Genomic DNA, 22,285 nt, shown 5'->3' with positions numbered 1-22,285 from the left:
ATCTATGAGCTGAGCCATCTGAAATGCTGGCTGCGAGGGTGCAATTATCTTCCTGATACTTTCCCTTTTGGAATCTAATTTCAAAATGCTGTTGTTGAATTTCCCCCAAAAAGGGACTTCCAAACAGGTTCTGAAGCTCAAATTTCTGTAGATCAGGCAGACTTTTTTAATATGGACTTAACAGATTTTTTTTTTTTTCGAGTTGAAAGCTACTTATCCAAAGGTGCTCTTGAAAAGGCAGAGGACATCTACCCTATGTGCTCCTGGGCAGTGTCTGTTCCCTGACAACAAAAAGCTCTAGTTCTACTGCGGTGTCTTTCTGCAAAGGGTGGAAGAAATCTCACTCCAGATGTGTCCATGGATATGATGAGAATACAAAACCATTGCTGTTTCACATTGTGTAACTCAGAAGAAGGATGTATGGGACCCAGGATGTGCTGATGTAAGCCTTGGAAAAAAGGATTATTGCTAAGTAACAAGTTAATAAGCTGTTTCCATTTTTTTCCAGTTCGTATTATCCTTGTTACATAGGCCAGACTTTCATAACGCAGATCTGAAGTCTGTGTGCGCACTGCTAGTTTATGGACTGAGACATTTATGTAAATACTAATTAGAAAAAGCCTTTGTCAGGGCTGGCTGGAATTTTCAAATAGTTTTGCACAGGGAAGATGTTTTGAACTGGGTAGCTCCATACATTCCCCACCCCTAAAATAGAACTGCTATTTTTCAGAGAAAACCTTTTGGGAACTAGTATTATTTAATTAGTACTACTTTTCTCGCTCCCTCATTCTCTCAGGCTACTGGCACAACATGGGAAAACAACAGTTAAATAAACTCACCACCCAAAACTATTCCAACACTATATTGAAGAAAAACTGATGTAAAGCTTTAAAACTGCAATACGACGTTTTGAAGCAGAATTTCAACCAGCTGATCTGAAGTGGCCAAACGTGTCTACGCGGAACAGCTTAGAGAAGATTGTTGCAATACTTTGTCTGCATATCTTAAGCCTCACTATTTTTGAAACAGATTTAGAAATCCAATCAGTATCACTTTTCAGAGTTGCTCCAGTCTTTCATTATTAAATTGCCCTTACGCCTTTGTCAGGTGAAAGAGCATTTTTAAAGATAATTTGAGTAGAAGTACTGCAAAATCAAATATTTGCACGCTAAAAGGATTATAGAAATAGAATACAACACAAGATTAGGGTTGGCTATTTGCCCTGAGCCTTTTAAGTGGAACTGCTGATTGAACCGTAGGGTCTGTAAGCTTTGAGTTATTTTGTACTGACATGATCTATAGTTTAAATGCTTGGGTGAGGAATTCAGGGAACCGTGGGCTGTGGAATTTTGCATATGGTAATGCTGTGAAACTAGATGTGAACGTGACATGTGGGCAGCACATTAAAATAATGTATATCTTTAACCTATTTGATATGCTTAAATAAACTTGGCTTAATCACAAATTCTCAAACCCTTCAATACTAAGTAGTAACATAATTAAGGTACACCTGGCTGGATATCATCTACATGTTATACATAAATGAAAGGTTTTACCAAGGCACTTAATTTTTTTGATGTACTGTTTTGAAACAAATCACCAAGTCCTCACTTAAAAGGAAAACAGCAGCTGGGGATCTTACTGGCACCCAGGTCCATGCCTTCCTTGGAAGACTATTAATCTGAGCCAGTCACCTTAAGAAACAGAGGGACTGCTGAAAGATTCCTATTATTCCTCTGGACCAAAGGATTCCAAAAAGGTGTGTATCCTTCTTGAAAGTCTGATCTATCTTGTAATGGTTTATCTTTGGAATAGTTCAACTTGTCCCAAGAAATAATTATAGAGGTTAATCAATAACAGTTAAGAAACAAGGCCCTGAAACTGAGGTTTGCACTGTATCTGTGTAGAGAATTGAGATTTACCCTGAATTTTCACAACTTGCTGCTCTTACCTTTTCACTTTTTCTTCCTTTTTTCTGCTTGGCACTCTTCTCTCCATCCACAGCCAGTTTGAGATTCTCTAGTTTCTGTTGCATCAATTCATCAACCTGTCCAGGCATACAATGTTGAATCTTTAAGTCTTCTGTTTTTGCCACCACACCAGACAAATGCTTGTTCAGCCAAACAAGCATTAAAGCAGAGAACAGATAGTAGGGAGTCTGGAAAGAGGTAAGGTCTATGCCAGGGCCAGTTCTTACAGCTGTAGAGAAATATACACAGGCAATGCACATTATTAGTGTCCTCTTACTATTGTAAGCTCACCTGCACTCTGATCTCTTCCTCCACTTCTTCCCGTTTCTCTTCTTTGATCAGCTCCAGGTCGTGATCCTGGAGCAGATCCCATCCCTCATCTCTGTTCTGCCAAACGGCTGTTATCCAAAAGAAAGAAGAAAGGGGAAAAAAGTTATAGAAGCCATCGATTTCTCCAACTGCTTCTGGAGGCACAAAAAAAAAAAAAAAAGCTAGTCGTAGGCAGCTTTTATTAAATTATTAGCTGTATGAAAGTAGCAAGCTCTAGGGACCCTTACCAAGTTCAGAGCCCTGTTGTGCTAGGATCTGTAAATCTTGAGGTTAACTTCTTTTTGCCTTGGGCTGTAAATTGGTATTGGATTTCAGGAGGATAATAATGGGATATTGAAGTTGTCGTTTTCTGGTTGTAAAGCTGAATGCCTGGAGTGTTGCTCACCTTCAAGAGCAGGTAGTACAGTAGCAGCTTAACCATATCATGTCTGATCTTGGTGTCTCTTGTCTCTGCTTACCAGCATCGTGTTTAAATCTTTACCATGAAAGAGTTGCAAAGACAGCTCCTGTTCTGAGGAGTGTGCTTTCTACATACATGTATCTCTTGGCTGGCAGAATGCAGGCTTGGGGACCAAAGTGAGGTGTAATCTAAAGGAGGAAGTTTTCCCTGTTCTCTCCTGGTCTGTTATCTAGTGTTCAGTGAAAGAGGACTTTCAGCTGCAGTAATTCCCATCAAGCTGAAATATGGGTCAGGAGCGCTGGAATATAGGTATAAACGCCTGCCCTCAGAACAACAGAAAGAGGAGTGAGAGGGGACAGCAAGTCTGACAGCAATAAACTGCATCCAAGCCCTGAGTGGCATAAAGCCACAGCTCTAGGGAGTTTTAAGCTTGATGCCCTAATGAAAGGGCATCTGAAGTCCTTCTGCAGAAGAGATGAGACTCAACTGATGCACCTTTGTTTCTTAGTGATGTGTAAGCCATATGTATTACAGAGACCACACTCAAGGAACCAAGCAAACTTGTGCAAACTGATCAAAAAAATCCTATTTACAATAAAGTAGCTAATGATGCTGAAGTGCAGTTATTTTTGTTGATGCAACTGTTATTTGCTCTTTCTAAAGAACTAAATGATGTCTGGCAAGCTCTGTGCATATCTGAATCCTCTGCTATTAGCAGAAGGTACCTTTTTAATGGAAATGCCTCCCCCTTTTCTACATTTTTTTGAGCTTATTTAAAGGAGGCCAATTCATATCTTTAATTTCCTTGCATTTCAAGCTCTGACAATATCTCTATAAATGACAGCTAATCTCCAGCAGTATGTGCTAATTCAATTTCCAGATGATTTAAAATGACAACTCTCTACTTTAAGACATAGGCTCCTTTATGAATCTGTTTTGCACAGGGAACTCTTTCCTGTACCTACTGCCATTTCTAAGGCACTATAAATTCAGAAATGTTTTCACAGTACCCATAGGAGATCATTCAGGTTTTAGTTCAGTTAATATAATACTGTCTGCTATTTCCATCCTCTACGAATTTTCAGAGTCCAATTATGTGCAGAGTATTTGTGACTTTACACAAGGGGAATAGTTTTTGCAGGTGAGTAGTCTTAATTTCATAACAAAAAATGGTAGAGATGGAGAAGGACAGTGGATTTGGGGGAAGGAAGAAAAACTCCAAGGTACAGACATTAATTTCTTTCAATTACTCATGGGTCATCAAATGGCGTGACAGATGTCACATAATATTTCAAGAAAGAAAGCTGATTTGCCCTAGTTGCACAGTACCTCCTCCAGGGTTATCAGTTTGGAATTTCAGCCTTGGGGAAAGGGTGTATAACTCCTCTGTAATGTGAATTTTTAAACACTTTCTTGACTGGGTCAACAGGTTGCAAGTGCTATGTTTTCATAGAGGAGTACTAGGTCTTCGGTATTTGTCTTTCATAGAGGGATCATAGATTTTTATTGTTTTTTCATAATTGTTTATTGTCATTCTGTAAATCGATTAGCAGTTAATATCCACTGCAGGCAAAGCAGCAACAGTCCTCACACAGCTTAGGCAGTTGCCTTTGATATTACCTGGCACTGAGTTCTGAGTGCTATATTAGACACTGGGTTAGAGGTCTCTAATTTTAGAAAAGAGATAAATAACTCATAGGTGTTAGGTGCTATGTTGTTCTTTCATAGATCAACAAAACATTTCAAAGCTATTTTTAAAGTCAGGTCAGAAGGCTAAGGATGTTGTTTTCACTGGCCAGTCAAAAGAGGCTGGTATTTTGTTACAGATGGGTTGTGCAGCTATGGGAACTATTTTTGTGTGTGCACTGCGATTTATATTGCCTCTTCTAAAATAAAGCATGCTTATCTTTGGATTATTTTATATGCATAACTCCGGAGCTCAGGACTCAAAAGGCAGCCAGTGCACTAATGTGATTGCTAACATCACTTCAGCAGCATTAGCTTTCTTCTGCAGACTAGCAGGTAATTCCAATATCTCTGAATTTCAAAGCAGCTTGTGACTGATAATTGAAGTACTTTTTATCTGAAGTATGAAGCTTTTCTTCTTAACATGACTACTTTCAACCTCCTGACAAAAGGGTTTGAATCTTTTGATACAAGGCAAAATACACAATATCATCCCACCTTAAAATTTGGGTCATGCAGTATTGAAGTTGAACTCTAGTTCCGACTGAAATATCCCCTGCAACACTAAGTCAAATATCAACTGGCTACCTGTAAAATGGGGGAAATAGCACTTTGTTGCCTTACAGCATGGTGTACTGCAAAAATAAAACCCAGGGAGACCGAGGTAGTGATTCAGGCTACTTACATTTATTCCACATACTCCTGTTATTCCAGTGTACATGTATAAGTAGTGTATAAGTAAGCCTGCAGAGAAACTGGCTGTTTCCAACAAAAGTATATAAAATAAGTGTTTTAGATAGGGCTTGGCAAATGTAGTTTAGCAACTAGTAAAACTGCCAAATACAGTTTTGGGAGAGCAAAAGTGTTTGTGAATTCCAGTGAGGTTTATTTAAGTAGTTCTAATGTGGGGTGGGATCGGTATGGAAAAGTCTGTAAGTGAAATACTTAGATCTTTGTGAAAGCTGATCTACGTCTTTTACAACATTTAACCCAAGAACAAATCAACCAGTTTCAGGGGATGGAAAGACTTTTTAATTGTAAGAGTTGGGGGAGAGGTGACAAAATGAAAACGCTCACTGTTTGGACAGCTCTCACTTAGTAGACTGCAGCTGCATTCATAAAGGCCTTTAATTCCATTGTAGGCACCTGATATAAATCTTAATCAAGCTCCCTTACTTCAGTGATGCTTTCAAGATTTATGCAGTAATAAGTTTGAACTTCTATGCAAATTGTAAGAATAGCTCAATTACTATCACATAAGAATAGAAAAATGTTCCCAATGTAGAAAGATCAAACCCAAACCTTTTTCTAAACAATTCTGCTACTGAAATGAAAGCAGGCTAAAATTAAAAATGTAAGAAATTGCTTACGCTGTTCCTATCAGATGTTCTAGACTTCTGGGTGCCTTGAAAAACTGAACCTCATCCATGACTAAATTCAATTTTTTGAACCACCAGGTAATATTGCGATAAAGTGGTGATAACTGTGTGGTTAGGCACAATAAAAGCATGAAGTGCTGCTGAATGAGGAAAGAGACTGCTACATGGAGGAATTAACAGCTCTTTACTAAAAGTAACTATGGTGTTGGGTAGACTTGAATCATTAGAAGGAAAAAAAAAAAAAACACAACTGAGGTTTAACTGGACAGCTACAGATTCTTACTGTACGTAAGACAACTGAAGCTATTCTTTGAAGCTTGCGTGAGGAGCTCTTTCCACTCTGAGGAGTTCTGGTTGTGCTCTGCAGAAAATGGTTCCTTGTATGCTGTTAGAGGTACAGGTGTCAGCTCTGGTGGGATGGGCTGGCGATGAGCACTGGTGTCCTAACACAAAAGGTAGGCCTGTGGCTGACCTACCTGAGTGCATTATTATATTGTATTAGCAAGTGCTGTCAGTATGTCATGGGATGACGGAGGTATTCACACCAACTGGCTTTAAGTATCCAATTTAGGCGCCTGAGTGGGAGTGGAGATTCTATAGACAGATAATGAGCTGTTGAGTTGTCCTTGGGAGGCTTTGTGAAATGTATAGGAAAACACCTCCCAGTTCAGCACTCCTCTTCGTGCAAAAAGTTGGCCAGCATGAGTAACCCCAAAATGTGTTACATGCTTTGAGTTCTGCAAGGATATATCTTGATAGGGGTGACAGTATATGAAGTGGTATTCCATTACAGTCTGGGTGACAAACATGTCCCTGTCTTCTCATAAGCCCCCTGACTTGTTACTTGAGATCGTGGTGAAATTTGGGAGTATCCCTTCCTATCAAACTAAATTATCAACCCCCGGTGTTTTTATCCCCAGCACTCACGTCCACTGTGCTGGAAGCACTATTTAAAGCCTGAGTGTGAGGTCTTTCACAACCTGGAGGAGAGTTATTAATAGGCGCAAATACAAGGAGTTGGTGAATTCACAGTTCAGCATTGTACTAAATACTGCTAGATGCTGCAAAGCCTCAGCAGGGGTTCCAAGAAGCACTGGAAAGCATAGCTGTGCTATTGCATACTCAGCAGGATGCTGGATAAGTGTATTTGCCAAACCTACTTGACAATGTAAAACCCTCCTGCCCTCTTGTTGCTACTTTGCAAATGGTGGGGACTCTACCCTGCCTCTTGCAGCTCTTGGGACTAGCTGGATGGGAAATATGGGTCTTGCTATTGCTGGTTTTGGGTTGCAAGGTGACATCTGGTCCTGAGTGTATAAAAAAAGCACAAGTAATATTCTGGGATAGTTAAGGAAAATAGTATAGATGAAACTGATCCTTATCTAAAATTCCTGCTGACTTCAGTGGGGTTCTGATGCAGCAATCAAGAGTAAAGTTTGGCACTAAGAACTTTCTTCAAGCATAATGCTCCTTTGATTTACAATGTAGAACAGAATCTGAATTGTTAGAAGCCAGAAGTCTGGCAAAATTGTGCTGGTGCATATTTAAAGTTGCTTGCTTTCTCTCCAGCCAACTCAAATCGGGCAGAACACTCTGCTAGTGATTTGTTGGAGAGAAATGAGTATTTTTCATATAAAGAACTCTTAACAAGCCATAAACACTGCAGAGTGAGGAGAAGAGAATATTTTTAATTGTGACAGGGCTTCGATTATACAACTCCAAGCTATATGTTATATATTCAATCATATTTGGGAAGTTGCAAACACTTTGAGGTATATTCGTACTTTAGCAGCATTTCTCATGCTTCTGCTTAAAAAGATTAAAACATCAAAGACAATTTGACTAGCTGTGGACTGTGCAAATAGTATCTATAGACACCTTCCATGAATGAGGGGCAGACAGCAGTTATAAGAGCATGAAAACACTGATGCTGAAGCCTCATCTACAGTATGGTGCTATTAAATCATTTGCTGTTCAGATGTAATTCTTACCACTCTTAGAAAATTTGTATGTACTTCTGGTTCTAGTTTGGCCACTGTCACTCAGACAGGAATGTACCATCCTTTGTGATTAGCACAATGATTTTGAGACTCCTGGGTACTTGAGGTACTGAGACTTCCTAAATACCATTTATCTAATGTCCTCATTTCTATAAAGTTACACAGTTTGGGCAGCTGTGCAGTTTGACCTTACAGGAATGACATTCAGACTAAACTGAATTAGAAGAACATTCCAGCTGTAATTGTTATCTTTTTCTACTGACCTTTGTATTGACTGCTTCCTTCCTCCATTATTGAAAGGAAATTACTGGGAGCCATTTTCCAGCCCTCATCCTCTTCCTAGACTCGAGGGGGGTAAAAAGAAAAATCAGAATATTAATATATGTATGTAGTAACTTAGTGTGAAAAAGTCATAATTCTCACTTTTAATTTTTGCAATGTGAGGAATAAGGCACCATTTCATCATGCTGTGATGAAATTTTTCATCAACTACGGTTTTCCTAACAGGGTATAAAGAAAATTTATCCTCTTTAAAAAAAAAAAAATAAATAAATTAAAAAAAATAATAAAAAGAGGAGGGTAGAGTGTCAGTTCATAAACTGGCCTATTGAGGTCACAAGAATTATATTTAGGCTGGTTGGAATCTGTAATATAGGTAGCATACTTGCAAAACGTGTAAATTAAATTACCTTGCTATTTTTTCAGTTTTTCTTGAGTTGCACCCTCCATGCACCAAAGGAATTCCCAACCTGTGGGTAATTCCAAGCTGTTGAAACCTCATTTTAATCTGTTATTAGAAAAATAATGAACTTGGTGTATTTTGCAAAACAAAATATTTGGTTTCCACTTAATCAAAACATATTGATGCTTTCCTATCTGAACTAAATGACATTGACAAGTTCCTGAAATAGTTTAATTTCTTTGAACCAGCGTTTCTAATGGAAAATCTTGTCAGAAAGCTATAAAAGATTCTTCGCATTGTGTCAGTCATAAATCTTCAAAATGCTAGTAAGGTAACAGTTATGTGGGAAGTTATATCTGAGGAGGAGCTGGTGTGGATTTACCAAAGACAACACAAGTTGTATCTGGCTTTGATAATCAATGACTAGTCTGTAAGGTGCTGGTTATAAGGAAGTTATAAGATGCAGTTCCTGAAATAACTAGAACCAAAACAAAAACCCTACAAGTGTCTCCTTAACTAGATGCCATTACTTGCTTATCAGATACATCTGCAGACAGGTCACATGAATTATTAAATGTTTTTAATTAAGTTACTATAGCAATTAAAGTTTAGGCCCAGGAGGACATGCAGAACCTAAATACATTTACCACTTCTATGCCATGGTCTATAGCTATATTTGAAAAAGATTCAGGAGTTTCTAAATTAAACATCAAGAATCATTTGGGTTAACTATAGCCAAGTGCTTGAGGATTTGACTTTTGGAATCTAAATCCTTGCTTATGCAAGTATTCAGTTTTGGCAGGGTGTGGCACTTTGACATTTTTAGAAAATGATTAAAAGATGCTCTTCTAAGAGCATACTTGTAATTGCTAACTATTAAAGGCCTAAAAATGGGATTGGTATTCATTTTTAGCCACTCAGTAGCATAGGATGGGGGTTAACATTTCTTTTATTGTTAAAAATAAACCAATAGATAATTTTAATTACTAGCTTCAATGATTTCTGTATACTGACATAACAATATTTACGTCAGTATCATTGACTTTAATCAAAACTATTGTGTGTCCAAAGGACAGTTGCAGAGTGCTGTTCTGTATTCCCTCTTGCATGTATTAACAGAACAAGGGTCAATGTAATGTATAAAACTTCTTTTCCTTTGAAGTCAGTTGATGTATTTTTCTGTGTTCAGTGGATTGATTCCACGCTTATTCTGTGCTGTGTACTAAAGTACCTTGAACCAACAATATACACTTCAATTTAGGCACAAATATGGAAATAATAGTTTTAATGTTTTTGAAGCTTTCTGAATTCTAGCCCATGCTAGATGGCTTTATATTCTCATTCAACAGCAAGGAACACTGTGAATTAACTGTTCTGCACTTCTGTTATGGAGATTTTATTAATGGATTTCCATGAGGATAAAATGCACCTCACTGTTTAATGTTTCTGGATGAAATCTGTGAATTGTGCAGCCTTGCTCATGTTCTGTAGGGAGACCAGTTGCAGAATGTTACTGGGTGAAGCAGCCCAAACTGGTCTAATGTGCTTTGCTCTTGGAAAGAGGAATCAGATGGTGCTGATGGTTTTTTTTTTTTTTTTTTTTTTTTTCCCTCAAGTGTCCAATGGAAAATCAGATCAACACCTTACAGAGGAAAAAAAATGAAGTTACTTTGATATGAAATACGTCTTTTTAAAGATTGCTATCAGGCTTCAGAAATATTTAAATTTCCTTCTGGGATCAAACTTTTGTTTTCTTAAAGAAGTGAAGTTATGAGCAAGGGTTTTCTTTGACTGCACTGCTATGACTTATCGCCTATACTTATTAAAATAAGAGTCCTGCTGTTAGAACTTTTCCATACACTTCTCAACTGGTCTTAGATGCTATTTTCCCTGTCAGTATTATAACCTTGGAGAGAATGTTCCCTTTGTTCTTTCTCAATGAACCATAGAGAACCTGATATAATGGCTCAGAATTTTACTTGACAGGACTTGTGATGGCTGAAGAGATGAGAACGACATCAGGTTATAAAGCCCCAGAGCTCTATATTGTTATTTCACCCTGTTTCAAAAGAACCTTGCAGAGGTTGTGAGAGGATAAGGATTCATTTCTGGTGTAGTCTTGGTTCTTATCTTACCATCTTATGGAAGATGAAAAACACAAGGAATCAAATTTATTCTGTGAAAGTCATGTTTTTAAGCAGGTGGGTTAGTTGACATTCAGTTTCAGAAGCTCAGATTGGAGATTAGGTTTGGCGTTTTTAGCATGTCTAAGCATTAATGACTCACTTTAACTTGGACTGAAGGGTCTGGAACAGCCTTCTCTGCTGCCTCTGCATGACTAGGTGCATCACAGCTTCTTTCTGGGCTGGCTGAGTTGGAAAGGACAGAGGACAAGGACAAAGCCACGTAGAAAGATGCTAGAGGACACCCTTGTGAATGCTTCCAAGCAGAGCTGGACAGTTTGAGATGCTACGAGGTCCTGTAGCTGGGAATAATGCTCTTCTATGTCTGTAATGGCAAAGGCTTTTCTAAGCAATGGCTTTCATTATGTGTACTTTTATCTGATCCTCCAGAGCTCTGCAATAGCCATACTGATTAAAGGGGTCACAGGAGGAAGTGGTCCTGCAGAGCTGAACTTGGCACTTGAATAACTCCCTAGAAATCTATGGACAACTTGGTATCGGTATTAGGTTTAGGTCTGCAGGGATTATGCTCCTCTTTCTGTCCTCCTGCTCTTCTGGGCTCAGCTCTGCCAGCTAAGGTACAACGAGGTGGTGCCAGCAGTCCACTTCCTGCTCCTTGGAGCCTGGTGCCCTCACTAATGCTGTCACCCTGTGATCTAGCAGCACCCTGACAAATAACAGATGTCTGAAGATGTGTGTGACTAAGATTTGGAGTTTCAAGTTATCCACACACTCTGCACAAGATGGGCCTCAGGCTCAGAGCTTGGAGAATTTTTATACATGCTTTTCCTTCAGCCTTCTATACATATTCATTTATAAACAAAAAAAAAACAAAACCCCATAACCCAAATTCTTGGGTCTTGTATGACCCAAACAGCATCTTTCCAAGCTGAAAACACTATCTCAGCTGTGGGTTAACACTTTATCTTCATCCAAATTAGACAGATTGATGCTTCTTAAATTCATGTAACTTAGTTTCCTGGCTAGCTGTTATAAGAGCTTTGGCCAAAGTGATGATTGTTGCTTGAGAAAAGCATGTTTTTGGTTTGTTCCAGGGTTAACACTTAAAATCAGAAATTCAGAAAATCAGAAATTGTGTAAAATTTGCAGTGAAGAGTAAGCTTTGTGCCAGAGTATTGACCTCTTTTCCTCCACATACTCAGATTAATGACCCTTATTAAAAAACAAAAACATTATTTTGTGTTTCTTTATACTATAAAGTAAATGATAACTAAAAGTTGCTGCTTCAGCAAAACTATACGATTTTGTTGCAAAGCTTGGTTTTGAATATGCCCTCAGGTCACTGCTGTTGCAGGGATGCTTTTCTCTGTAAAGCTGCTCCTGAAATAATTTGGGAGCACACCTTTAGGGAAACCAGAACCTTAGTGTAACAAAGATTTCAGGGAATATATCACACGTTAAGTGGTGTCTGCTGTAACACGAGGCAGAAAAGAGTTCATATCCTAAGAATGCAAACTGAAAATGCATGACTGCTATTTACGGGCTTACAAAATATTGGCTTGCACTACAAAACACAGCCAGCCATTAGTGAACTGTATGTAAAATAAGTTTTGAAATCCAAGCAAGATCAAAAGCGGGTATCTGATGGAAACTGAGGTTCTTGTTTCCTAGTTCTTGTGTGAAGTTACTAAATTCTCCCTATTCCACATTAAGAGTGTAAATGCCTGGAGAGCAAAATGGTGGCCAGTTTTCCATCTGTACAAAAGGCAGCAGTGCTTTGAAAAGTGTCTTGGTAACAAGGTCAATTCCACAAAGTGTATTTTTTTTTCCCCTCATCTCTTTCTGGCATTCTGTCCACCTACATCAGTTCTTTCCACTTAGCTGAGTCATGGCCAAGCAAACTCTTTTCCTAAAAAATGAGAGGTGAAATTCAGTTCCCTGGGAGCATCAAGCTGACTGAAAGTCTCAGAGGGTCTGGCCTTAACCAGTCCCTATATCTTCTGGGCCTAGGCCTTGGTGGCAATACGAATTAATATTCTCTGCCCACACATAGTTGAGAAGGCCGGACTTCAGCTCTGTTTTCACAAACTGCTAACTGATTTTACTGCAGGAAGCCTTACCTTTTTTCCAGTTTTCTGTGTTTTTCCTTTTGTCTTTTCCTTTTCTTTCTCTTTTTCTTTTCCTTCCTTTTGGGATTTTTTCTGCAGAGCCATCTCCTTTTTGGCAGCCAGTTCTGCAGCAACCTGAAAGAGATAAAAGAAACATGAATAGCTGGACAAAATTTTCACATGCAAGGTAAGGTGTAAGGCATGTCCTGCAAGAGTTAGGGACTAGTATGCATTTCTCCTGCCTTGGTTGCAGCTTTCCTCTACTTTCCCAGTAGAGGAATCCAATATCCAATATTTTATCCAAAATGTTGCTTGGTATAGTCTTCTATGGCTACGTTCTGACTAGACCTTTCCGCTTGTCATTCAGATGGTGATGGGCAACTCCAAATACTCACTCTGCATTGTGGGGGGTGCAGGAACAGAACTTACATGTCACTGCAGCATCTGCAACCATTTTAGAGGTGAGAAGGGAGTGGGAAAAAAAGCTCTCAAACACATGATTCTACAAATCTAGGTGTCAGAAGATGTTTGGCATGGTGTGGAGAGAACTTCAGAGCAGCTAATCCATGACAGAGTGACCCCTTTCACTTATGCTGACAGCACTCCTACCTGCAAACGTTGATGCAGGTGATACAGACTCCTAGCATGTATTTGAGAAAGTGATTTCCATGTCCCAAACCACTAGGGCTTTTATCGAGTAAGGCCAATTCCTGAAACCACCCAGAAGCACAATATTCTAATGATATACAACTTTGAGCTCCCTCTGGACTTGTATTTGAATTATGAATGTGTCTTAGCATTTTTAAGGCAGATTGATATTATACAGATGGATTCTGAGAGACTGCCTTGAGGCATGTCCAATTTCAATATTTGGCTAAAGACTGAAATTGGTGCAGTGGAAGAGAGACTGGATAGAGAGATTGTGATGATCTCTGACAGATATGCACTGATAACCCAGCATCTTTATCCCTGCAAGGTAGCAGTAGCTGATAACTGGATAGAGCTACTTCAGCTTAGTTCCTGTCCATTTATGCATTACTACCTGAAAAGGGAGACAGGGAGATTTGCTTTTTCTATCACTTTCTTGTTTCCAGACACCTTTCATTGTGTTCTCTTGTCCTAGAGATGAACTGTAAGATCATCCACTGGTGAGTGTAAAACAATCTGTGGACACTGAAGCTTATTAATGCACCATTAATACTGGCAGTACTGTGAAAGTGTAGAAAACAGATTTCCAAGTTTAAGACAAGTGTTTCCTGTAACAGTAAAAATACTTGTTTTCTAAAAAATGCCTTTTAATGGATTAAAGATTGGACAGTGGAAGCGAGGGGCGACAAGGGCTATATTTTGCAGTCAGTGAAATTTCATTACTGAATTTCCCCAAGCATTTCAGTACCTTACATTTAATTAAATATGGTAATTTAAACCCCAAGCACCGTTCAGTCATATCTTGCGGTGATAAGCAGTGAAGCATTTCATTCTCTTGGATAGATTAATAGATTGACTAGAGTTCAAAATAGGTTTTTAGTGTCCCAGCAGGCCTCTTGTATCCAAAACCAACAGAGCTACTCAGACTGTATCCTTTACTGTAGCACTAATACCCGGCCAGATATCCAACCTCGTCACCTCCACCTCCAACCTCTGCTCTGCCTGCCTGCTAATGGGTAGCTGTAACCATTTCCAGCATCCGAGGGGTGGGTTTATCCAGCAGGAGTCCTGTAAGCACGCATGTGATTAACAAAAGGTTTTAATTTTAGGCAGTGCTTCCAAGTTCTACTGGCAGTGTTTTAAGTATATGCAGACTTTGATTGGAACGATTTTCTTTTTCATGTTTTTATGCAGATGAATAAAAAGATGTGGAAAGGGGTTAGTTTCTGTTCTTGTGAACAAAACATATAATGGGATGGAATTGTTGAACTGCCCTTATCCTTCTGTCTTGCCTTCATCAGCTTTGTAGGGTGGAAAAACAAAGCTTGTGTTTACCATTTTCAGAACTGCTTGTGTGGGGTATGAGCAGTGGTGTGAAGCCTCCTACTAACTGCTTAGGTAGGTAACAGCAAATGGTGCCTGCAGTCAGTGCTGGGTGCAACATATGGGAACACAAGAAGTCAAGTCCAGAACCATGCCCAGTGACTGAAGGCAGAGGTTGCGTACATGTAGGGCCTCTGTCCTAGGTGGTGGTGTGGTCAGCATGTAAAGCCAGACTTTTCTGAAGCGTGTCTCTGCTTCCCAAAAGAGAATGACAGAGCAAATAGGATTTTTCCTTTTCTGCATCAGATATATCTTCTCCCCTATGTTCTTTTGGTACGGCTTCTCCAGCTCTGCTTGCACTTGTGCTCTAAGCAGCTTCGTAATTGCAGAGGACTGGGAGGTGGGGTGAAAGCTGGCTGTGTACCTAACCTTACATGGCTTGTATTCTTCTATACAGAACAATTTCTCCTCCAGCTACAAGAAGATGCCTGAGGAATCTGACAAAAGAACGGGAAAGAAAGGAAAGGACAAGCAAAGGTTAGTTTGAGAAACTAAGCAATTCACCTGCATTATAATACATTTTTTCCCCTGAAGAAAACTTCATAGTGGAAATAAAAGCAGATGCCTTCCTAAATTATTTCAGCCTGCCCTTTTCTTTGCGAGGTTGTCTCTTTTTGAAATGATGCTGAAAGCACTTTGAAAACCCTTAATGTTGGGGAAGGGAATGCACATCGGTGAGAGTGGATGAATTTTAGTCTCAATTTTTCCTAGTCTTGCTGTAGGAGCCCTGTAGACCTAGTGATGACTTTTATCCAGTAACTTTTTATTTCAAGGCTGAAAAGACACTTTGCTCTAAACTGATCTTCCACAAAAGCCAAATTGACTTTCCTTTTTATATATCAGTTTAAGTGTTTCCAAACTTTTTCAGTGCAAATCCCCTTTTTTGGGAAAGACGGGGGCGATGAAACTGAGGGCAGCCAATGAATGGGAATGCCTGATGTCAATGTATGAGCCAAGTATCCGAAAACCACTGGCTGCCAGTAGGACTCACTTATGTTCTGTGTTCCTCAGTCACAGAAAGCTTGGTGTTGGCTCAGGCAAGCAGAAACTTGAAGTAAATGTTCCTCCTCAAGAATAACCCCTTCCCTCATTCCTTGAAAGAAGACCTCGTTTGAACCTTTTGCCTTTATTAGTGTTGTGGGCATAAAAGAAAAAAGCAGTGATAGAGTGAGTTTGGGAACTTTAGATTGCCAGCTGCGGTGGGTGAGACAGCCTCAGAGCCTTGTAATTCTGGCTCTGAAACTACTTTGAACAGAAACAATGTGTTCAGAGCCTACTGTCTCTGGAGAGAATTTGCTGTCTTTGAGAATTAGCTCTTCAAGAAGAAGCTATTCTGATGTCTGAGGCAAAAATGTTTATTCTCCAAGGAAACAGGACTGAGATGGGAAGAAATGCCATCCCCCTGTCCCACAGTAGCATACCAAATATCAGACATCTACACGACTTGTGCATAACATGCAGTATGCTGTAAATGTTCTCTACCTGCCACCTTCCCTCCAGCTTCAGGGCACTTAATTAAAACTTCTACGAGCTGATTATTTCTATAAGATGGTATTTTTTAGCTTTGGGTGTGCACCTGCAAGTAAAGATTAAGCTTAAAAAAATATCCCAGTGATGTCTGTCTCGCAGGAATGAATTAAAAATGATAGGGAAGATTTTATAGTTATATGGGATCTTGCAAAACCTTACAGTTGGATTTAATAGACAGTCTTGCATTTCAGTCCAGGATTGACACGTGCTCTCATCTCTTTGCAACTGGCAGATGTTGCCCAAATGTAGCTTGGCTCACCAGTTAAAAACTTGCTTGCTCTTTTGATCATTTTCTGGCAAACACTTCAAAATGTTAGTCTCCATTGAATGTGTTTATGAAAAATCTATTAGTGTTGCTTGGTATATTTTTTTCTCTTTTTTCAGGGAAGGTGGGTGGTAGAGATGAAAAAAGGGGTTGTTGATATTGCCTGGCATTTAGGCACACGATATAGCCTGCTGACTTCAGCCAACAGAGAAATGATCATGCTCAGGGGGCAGTGGAGAGCTGCTGAACCAGGAGCCAACCTGCCGGTGGCTTTGTTGTAGTGCATCAATGTCTGGAGGTGAATATGTCTGCCTGTTGTGTAGCCTAACAGAGCCTAAGTACCTTTTTTTCCTTTCTGCGTGGTTAACCTTAATAATGATGATATGAGACTTGGAGGTGCCCAGGTTCAGCTGATGGCACTGTTTAGCGCTTGTGAAAATCCAGCCTGATAATTTCTGAAAGGACTAGCCAAAATAGTGTGGAACATGGGAGAAAAGGGTAAGTGTAATTGTAGGCATCTATTGCGACTGCTGAAAAACTCACAGTTGGTGTATTTGCTATCAAGATAAAAGTGTATTTGCAGAAGGCTGGATACTACAACACGCAGCTCCACAGAGCCTCTTGGAGCCATCTCTGGCACTCTAAGGCTGTTTGATATACTCATTTGGAAGAAGATAATGCGTTTAGATGTGTGTGTGTGAACATGGTGGTACTTGATTGCATAATATCACTTTACTGTCTTGACCTGGGAAATAGACAGGTTTATTAATTATTAACTACTGGGATCCCTTGCACTGACATTCACAATCAAACTGATTACTGGGATTCATGAGAACTTTTAGCTGCTGGTAATAATGAATGCTAATCAGTGGTGTAGTGTTGCACAGAGTGCCAAATGAGGATTAGGAGCTTGTATCTGTAACAGCAGTTAATGCATACTCTTTCTTGCCCCTTTTCTGTGCTTCTGGATCAAATACCGGGATTATGTTAATGTGGAAATGACTGTGCTCCAAACAGCAACTGAATGTGTAACCAGAATCTCAGTCTATTTTATTATAAGGTGCTTAACAGTGGAAGTGAGAGGGAGTTGGGAGAGGGGGAATGTGACTGCTAAGTGACAACTCTCTTGGCTTACTTTCATGGTGATGAGACTTAATGAACTACAGGAAGAGATCATAATTTTGTTGGCAGCAGTATAAGGGCAAAGCCAAAAATTGTCATATCTGATGATTATCTCTGGAGCAAAACACGAAAAACCATTAGGGATAGACATCTGGAACAGATGCAGGAAGATTACACTGAGTCTCAGAATCTTAAATTTCTCCTGAAAAGTGCATCAAGTAATAGAGAATTGCTTCTGTTCGGTTGAGACAGTACATATTTTTCTGACTAAATTGCCAAGCCCTTCGCATCTGGATGTCTTGGGCTTACCTTTTTGAAAGATATTTGTAAAATATCTTGAAAATGTCATGAAAGCAGTTTGTGCAGAAGGCTAGCTACATTACAAAGTCGAGTAAGGTCAGAGTTGTCAAAAGATAAAGAAATATAGAATGTATAATAATGCAGCAATGGTTCGTGAAGTGATTAATTTGTATTTTATTTTCCCCAAAGTGTCTTTACCTAAGTCTTATAAAATGCTCACTTTTTAAATGCAGTTCTGTCATGATTTTTCATGGAGTTTAACTTGAGAGTAACCAACCCATTCACGGAAGGTAATATATACAAGAGGTGAAATCTTTTGTCTCCCCTGAATTCAAGGGCAAAGCTCCCATTAACTTCAATGGGGCCAGGATTTCATTTATTATGTTGCCCAGTAGACCAGAGTGAAACAAAACCAGTTGCCTTTGGGATTTTTTAAATGCAGGCTGACTCAGATGATCAAAAAATATTTTACTTTTCTGACATTCGGGTAGGAGCATGAACAAACTGAACTTTCTTTTGCCAACTACCTTCTGGATGCCTGTTAAGGGCATGTGAAATACGTTCTGCTCTCAGTTGTGCTGGCTGAAAAGGGAGGAAAAAATGGCTCCAGGGATCTCTTCGAAATCAGATAACTGCTGGTGAAAATTTGCTGGGAAAATACATGCTTTTTATTTTTTTATTTTTCCTTGCAGGTATTTTCCTTTATGCAGGGAAACCAGGCAGTAAAATGATCTCTCCAGGTTTTTAGATTCCTTTATATTTTATGCAAAGAGAAAGCAAATACCCAGGAGCCACAGCAAAATACCTGAAGGTGGAAATTCAAAGCTAGGAATAAGATAGGTAAAACACATTTCTCCAGTATTTACTAACATACCTAGTTTTGCTCAGTACAATTTCTTGTAATTTTTATTTTCTTTCTGAATTGTATTTATCCTTGTTGATAGCACGTCTAATTAGCGTTGTGACCCCTGAAGCCTTCTCCAGCAACAAGCCCACACGTGCTGGGTGGCTTCCCTGCTGCTTAGAGCAGCCAACAAAGCCTTCTTGACACTGGCATGTGTTTCTACTTTAGAAGCTGAAAACTTAATGGACTGGTCTCCTTCACTCTGTCTGGGACTGAACAACAGAGCGACTTAGATACAGAGGCTGGCAGGGTTGACCTTAGCACACTCTGAACTTGGCTAAAAGCAGGAGCATTCCCTGAGCTCAGTTTTAGTGAGGCACACAGCTGTTTGTCGCAGTTTTCTTGTGTGTTTCTGTAAGCAAAGTAACTAACAGAGCACAGTGCCTTATGCTGCTCTGGTCTGTATTTATATTTCCCCAAACCACACAGATGCTGCTAGCATGCTCTAGACTTCTCTCTATGATTCCAAGAAGGACTGAGTCCAAAATATTGTTTTGCCATAGTTGTGTGAGATCATCAGTTGCAAGCAACTAATGAATAAAACAGTCTTTCAATAGAGGAACATTATTTTAAGGACCACAAAGGTCTGTCTTTCATGGTTTAGTTTTCCTAGCCCACTAGTAGCCATCATGCCTGGTTTACTCAGGGGCCAAATCCTAGCCCTCTGTGCAGGGTTTCCTGTTTGTAAACTCCCTCAACAACCTCATCATCCTGTTAAGATCACTGTGGAGGCTGGAAAAGGCTCTAAGTGCCAACTATTGCCTTCACTTCTTTGACTGATCTTAATCGCCTTCTCTGTGTGACACCCAAATGATCAGAGGAAGAGATTATCAGCTACTTCCATTAGTCAGAGAAGCCAGAAGACTGTTTTTTCTCAGGAAAACAATTGAGATTGTTACAAGAATACATAAAATAAGCCAAGATGATTCCTTCACTTGAATGTGCCCCTTGTTCAAGCTCTCCTTACGCAGGCAGGCCTAGGCCTTGATTTACTGCCAAGAAACTGTTCTCTGCTCAGCCTAAAGTTGCTGTGCTGGTACTGAATGTAGATACACTGGAACCAATCTCAGATTCTTTTTCCTGAACTTGGTAGCTTTGGATGCCTTTACCAAAGGTAAAACTTTGATATATGTTTCCACTAGTGTCTAGCACCAGTCAAACTACATGGATTTTTGAACATTTGAGCAATTCTTTGTAGCTGAGCCCATTGCTCCCAGCTGCCTCACACATTTAGCTGTGTAATTTGTATGGCTGAGCACCTTCCACTGTGATTAAGTGGTTACGTATCCTGAAAGGGGACAAATTTTGGTACCTGAGTTTTGTGGTTTACCCTGGAAGAAAAAAATATTTTCACTAGCAGCAAAAACCCCTTTAATCATAAGGTACCTGAAGAACTGAAGGCCATGGTCATGCAAAATTGCAACTTAAATAAACAGACATGTTTTGTGGAGGTTCCTTTCCCCTTCCCCTACCCCATTAGCCTTTTGCATTAGAGGAGTGACAGTACCTGCTCTGGGGTTTTCTCAGAAAAAATAGTCGCTGAACCTCCTGCTTCTTTAGTAGGATAGTCAGGAAACCTGCCTATGATGTGCCTGCATGAGAAACAAAAGATGGAAAAGGAATTAAAATCCATAAATTTCATGCAGTCGACAAAAATGTCAGATGGTGGTGAAGCATACTATTTGCTCCCCAAAACAGAGTGCCGTCTCCTGTGTCAGTGGCTTTTTGTCCAACAAATTCATTAAAACAGCTACAAGCTCATTTCTCTTATGTGGTCTACCAAGCACTGAATGTCCTTATGGAATTTCTTAGGGCTGTGCATCACTTCATAGCAGAGAAATTGCCTAAAATACTTATATTTATAGCTTTGCTCTCTGCTTTCAACACCCAGCTTTATTAAAAAAAAAATAATAATAAATTGCTTTTTGATCTACAAATTCCAGATTGTATTTTTATGTGAGGATCTCCGCTCCCCGCCCCAAAAATTTCCAATGTACTTGCACAACTGGGCAGTGATAAAAGCTGGGGAGGTGACAGTGAGAGGCTTTGTGGTAGGATTTCACAGATGGGTATGGATAACATCGGTGTTTCCAGACCCTTCAAAAAGAGATTAAAACATATAAATAAAACATATAAATAATTACAGTCCAAAGGTCATTTATAGTGGTGAGAATTTTTCGCCTCTTTCATAGCTGTAGCTTTTTGGATCATATCAGTAAGAGTTTCTGCTTGGTAACATCAGGACAATTTCGTGTTCCAAAAAAAACCTCTGACACATCAGAAAACTATCTGTGCTGCTTTCAAATCAAATGGTAACATTTCTTCTAAATGAAACGAAATTTCCCTTGAGAAGGAAATAACTTGGGAAGGTTGACATGATTCATAAAAATTACTTTAATTTTTTAAAAAAACAACTGGTACCTTAAGGGACTTTCCTCATCTACAGTTACGCTGCACTCAATGTTGAGCTCAGACCCACATGTATGGTTTGGATCCCTAGCTGGTATTAAAGTAATACCAATTAGAAAAGAATAAACAAACATTCATCTGTGTTTGTAAGCCCTGACTTGCATGTTCAACAATTACTAGTTCTGTATGCGAACAGATGTAAAACTTTGTCCCTTGCATTCCCAGAAACCAGTCTGCATCAACAAAGGGGTGGCATTGTTAGTGATTTTTTTTTTTAATCTAATAAGAATGGGCTTTTGGCCTCAAAAGACTGCATCATTTAGTTTATTTAATTTTAGATCTTTTTTTTTTAAAAAAACAGGCAGAAAATTGCTCAGTTTTGTTACATGCACTTTTATTTTAAATGTTGCTACAAGTCTGGCTTACAGCAACAAAAAATCTTAAAATCTGCTGTTAAGGCTGTTGCTATTTCACTAACACCAGCTGGGAGGAAGGAAAGGCAATATGCACTGTGGGTGAAGAACCAGTTTGGAGTCCACCACCCACTGAACGTAGTATTGGTGCCAGCTTTCAGTATTTACTAGTGCTGCATTTGCTATTTTGCTAGCTCTTCATTTTGAAATCATTTACAGCTCTTGCAGACAAATATTTATCCTTTAGATATGTATGCTAAGTTTATATCTGAGTGCTGAATGAATTCTATCACTCTCCAATTCGGAAGCAAGTTGTATTTGTCCATAACCTGTATTTTCTGTGTGATTTTTTTGCTCGTGGTACAGCTGTTTAGGATGACGTAGCTCTTGTTTTTGTAGCAGCTACGGTAAGAGCTTACATTGCAAAATAGCTTGAGGTTAAGAGAAGGTAATGCCAATCTTTTGAAACAAATGGAGGAAAAAGAGCATCAGCCCGTTACTAACCAGTCAGCTGTTTGGGGACTGGGTCTTTGGTTGAGGGCAATACAGAATAAGTTCCCATGGTCATCAGTGACCTGGGAGCAGACAACTACTGTACATTTCAGGCATGCT

The 22,285-nt window shown here is 39.4% G+C and overlaps 1 protein-coding gene across 1 annotated transcript in view; it reads right to left on the bottom strand.

Annotated features, from left to right (window-relative positions):
• Positions 1–22,285, bottom strand: part of DRC11 (dynein regulatory complex subunit 11) — a gene marked incomplete at both ends in the record, with an annotated part of 103,227 nt that overhangs the window by 32,435 nt on the left and 48,507 nt on the right. Inside the window, 5 exons of the mRNA XM_084289409.1 lie at positions 1,952–2,047; positions 2,262–2,368; positions 8,029–8,104; positions 12,712–12,834; positions 20,359–20,443. Coding sequence (XP_084145535.1) covers positions 1,952–2,047; positions 2,262–2,368; positions 8,029–8,104; positions 12,712–12,834; positions 20,359–20,443 — 487 coding nt within the window. The remainder of the gene's footprint in view (positions 1–1,951; positions 2,048–2,261; positions 2,369–8,028; positions 8,105–12,711; positions 12,835–20,358; positions 20,444–22,285) is intronic.

Source organism: Netta rufina, assembly GCF_964035555.1.
Source record: "Netta rufina genome assembly, chromosome: 6".
Lineage (NCBI taxonomy): Eukaryota > Metazoa > Chordata > Aves > Anseriformes > Anatidae > Netta > Netta rufina.
This window is presented reverse-complemented; position numbering and strand designations above follow the sequence as displayed.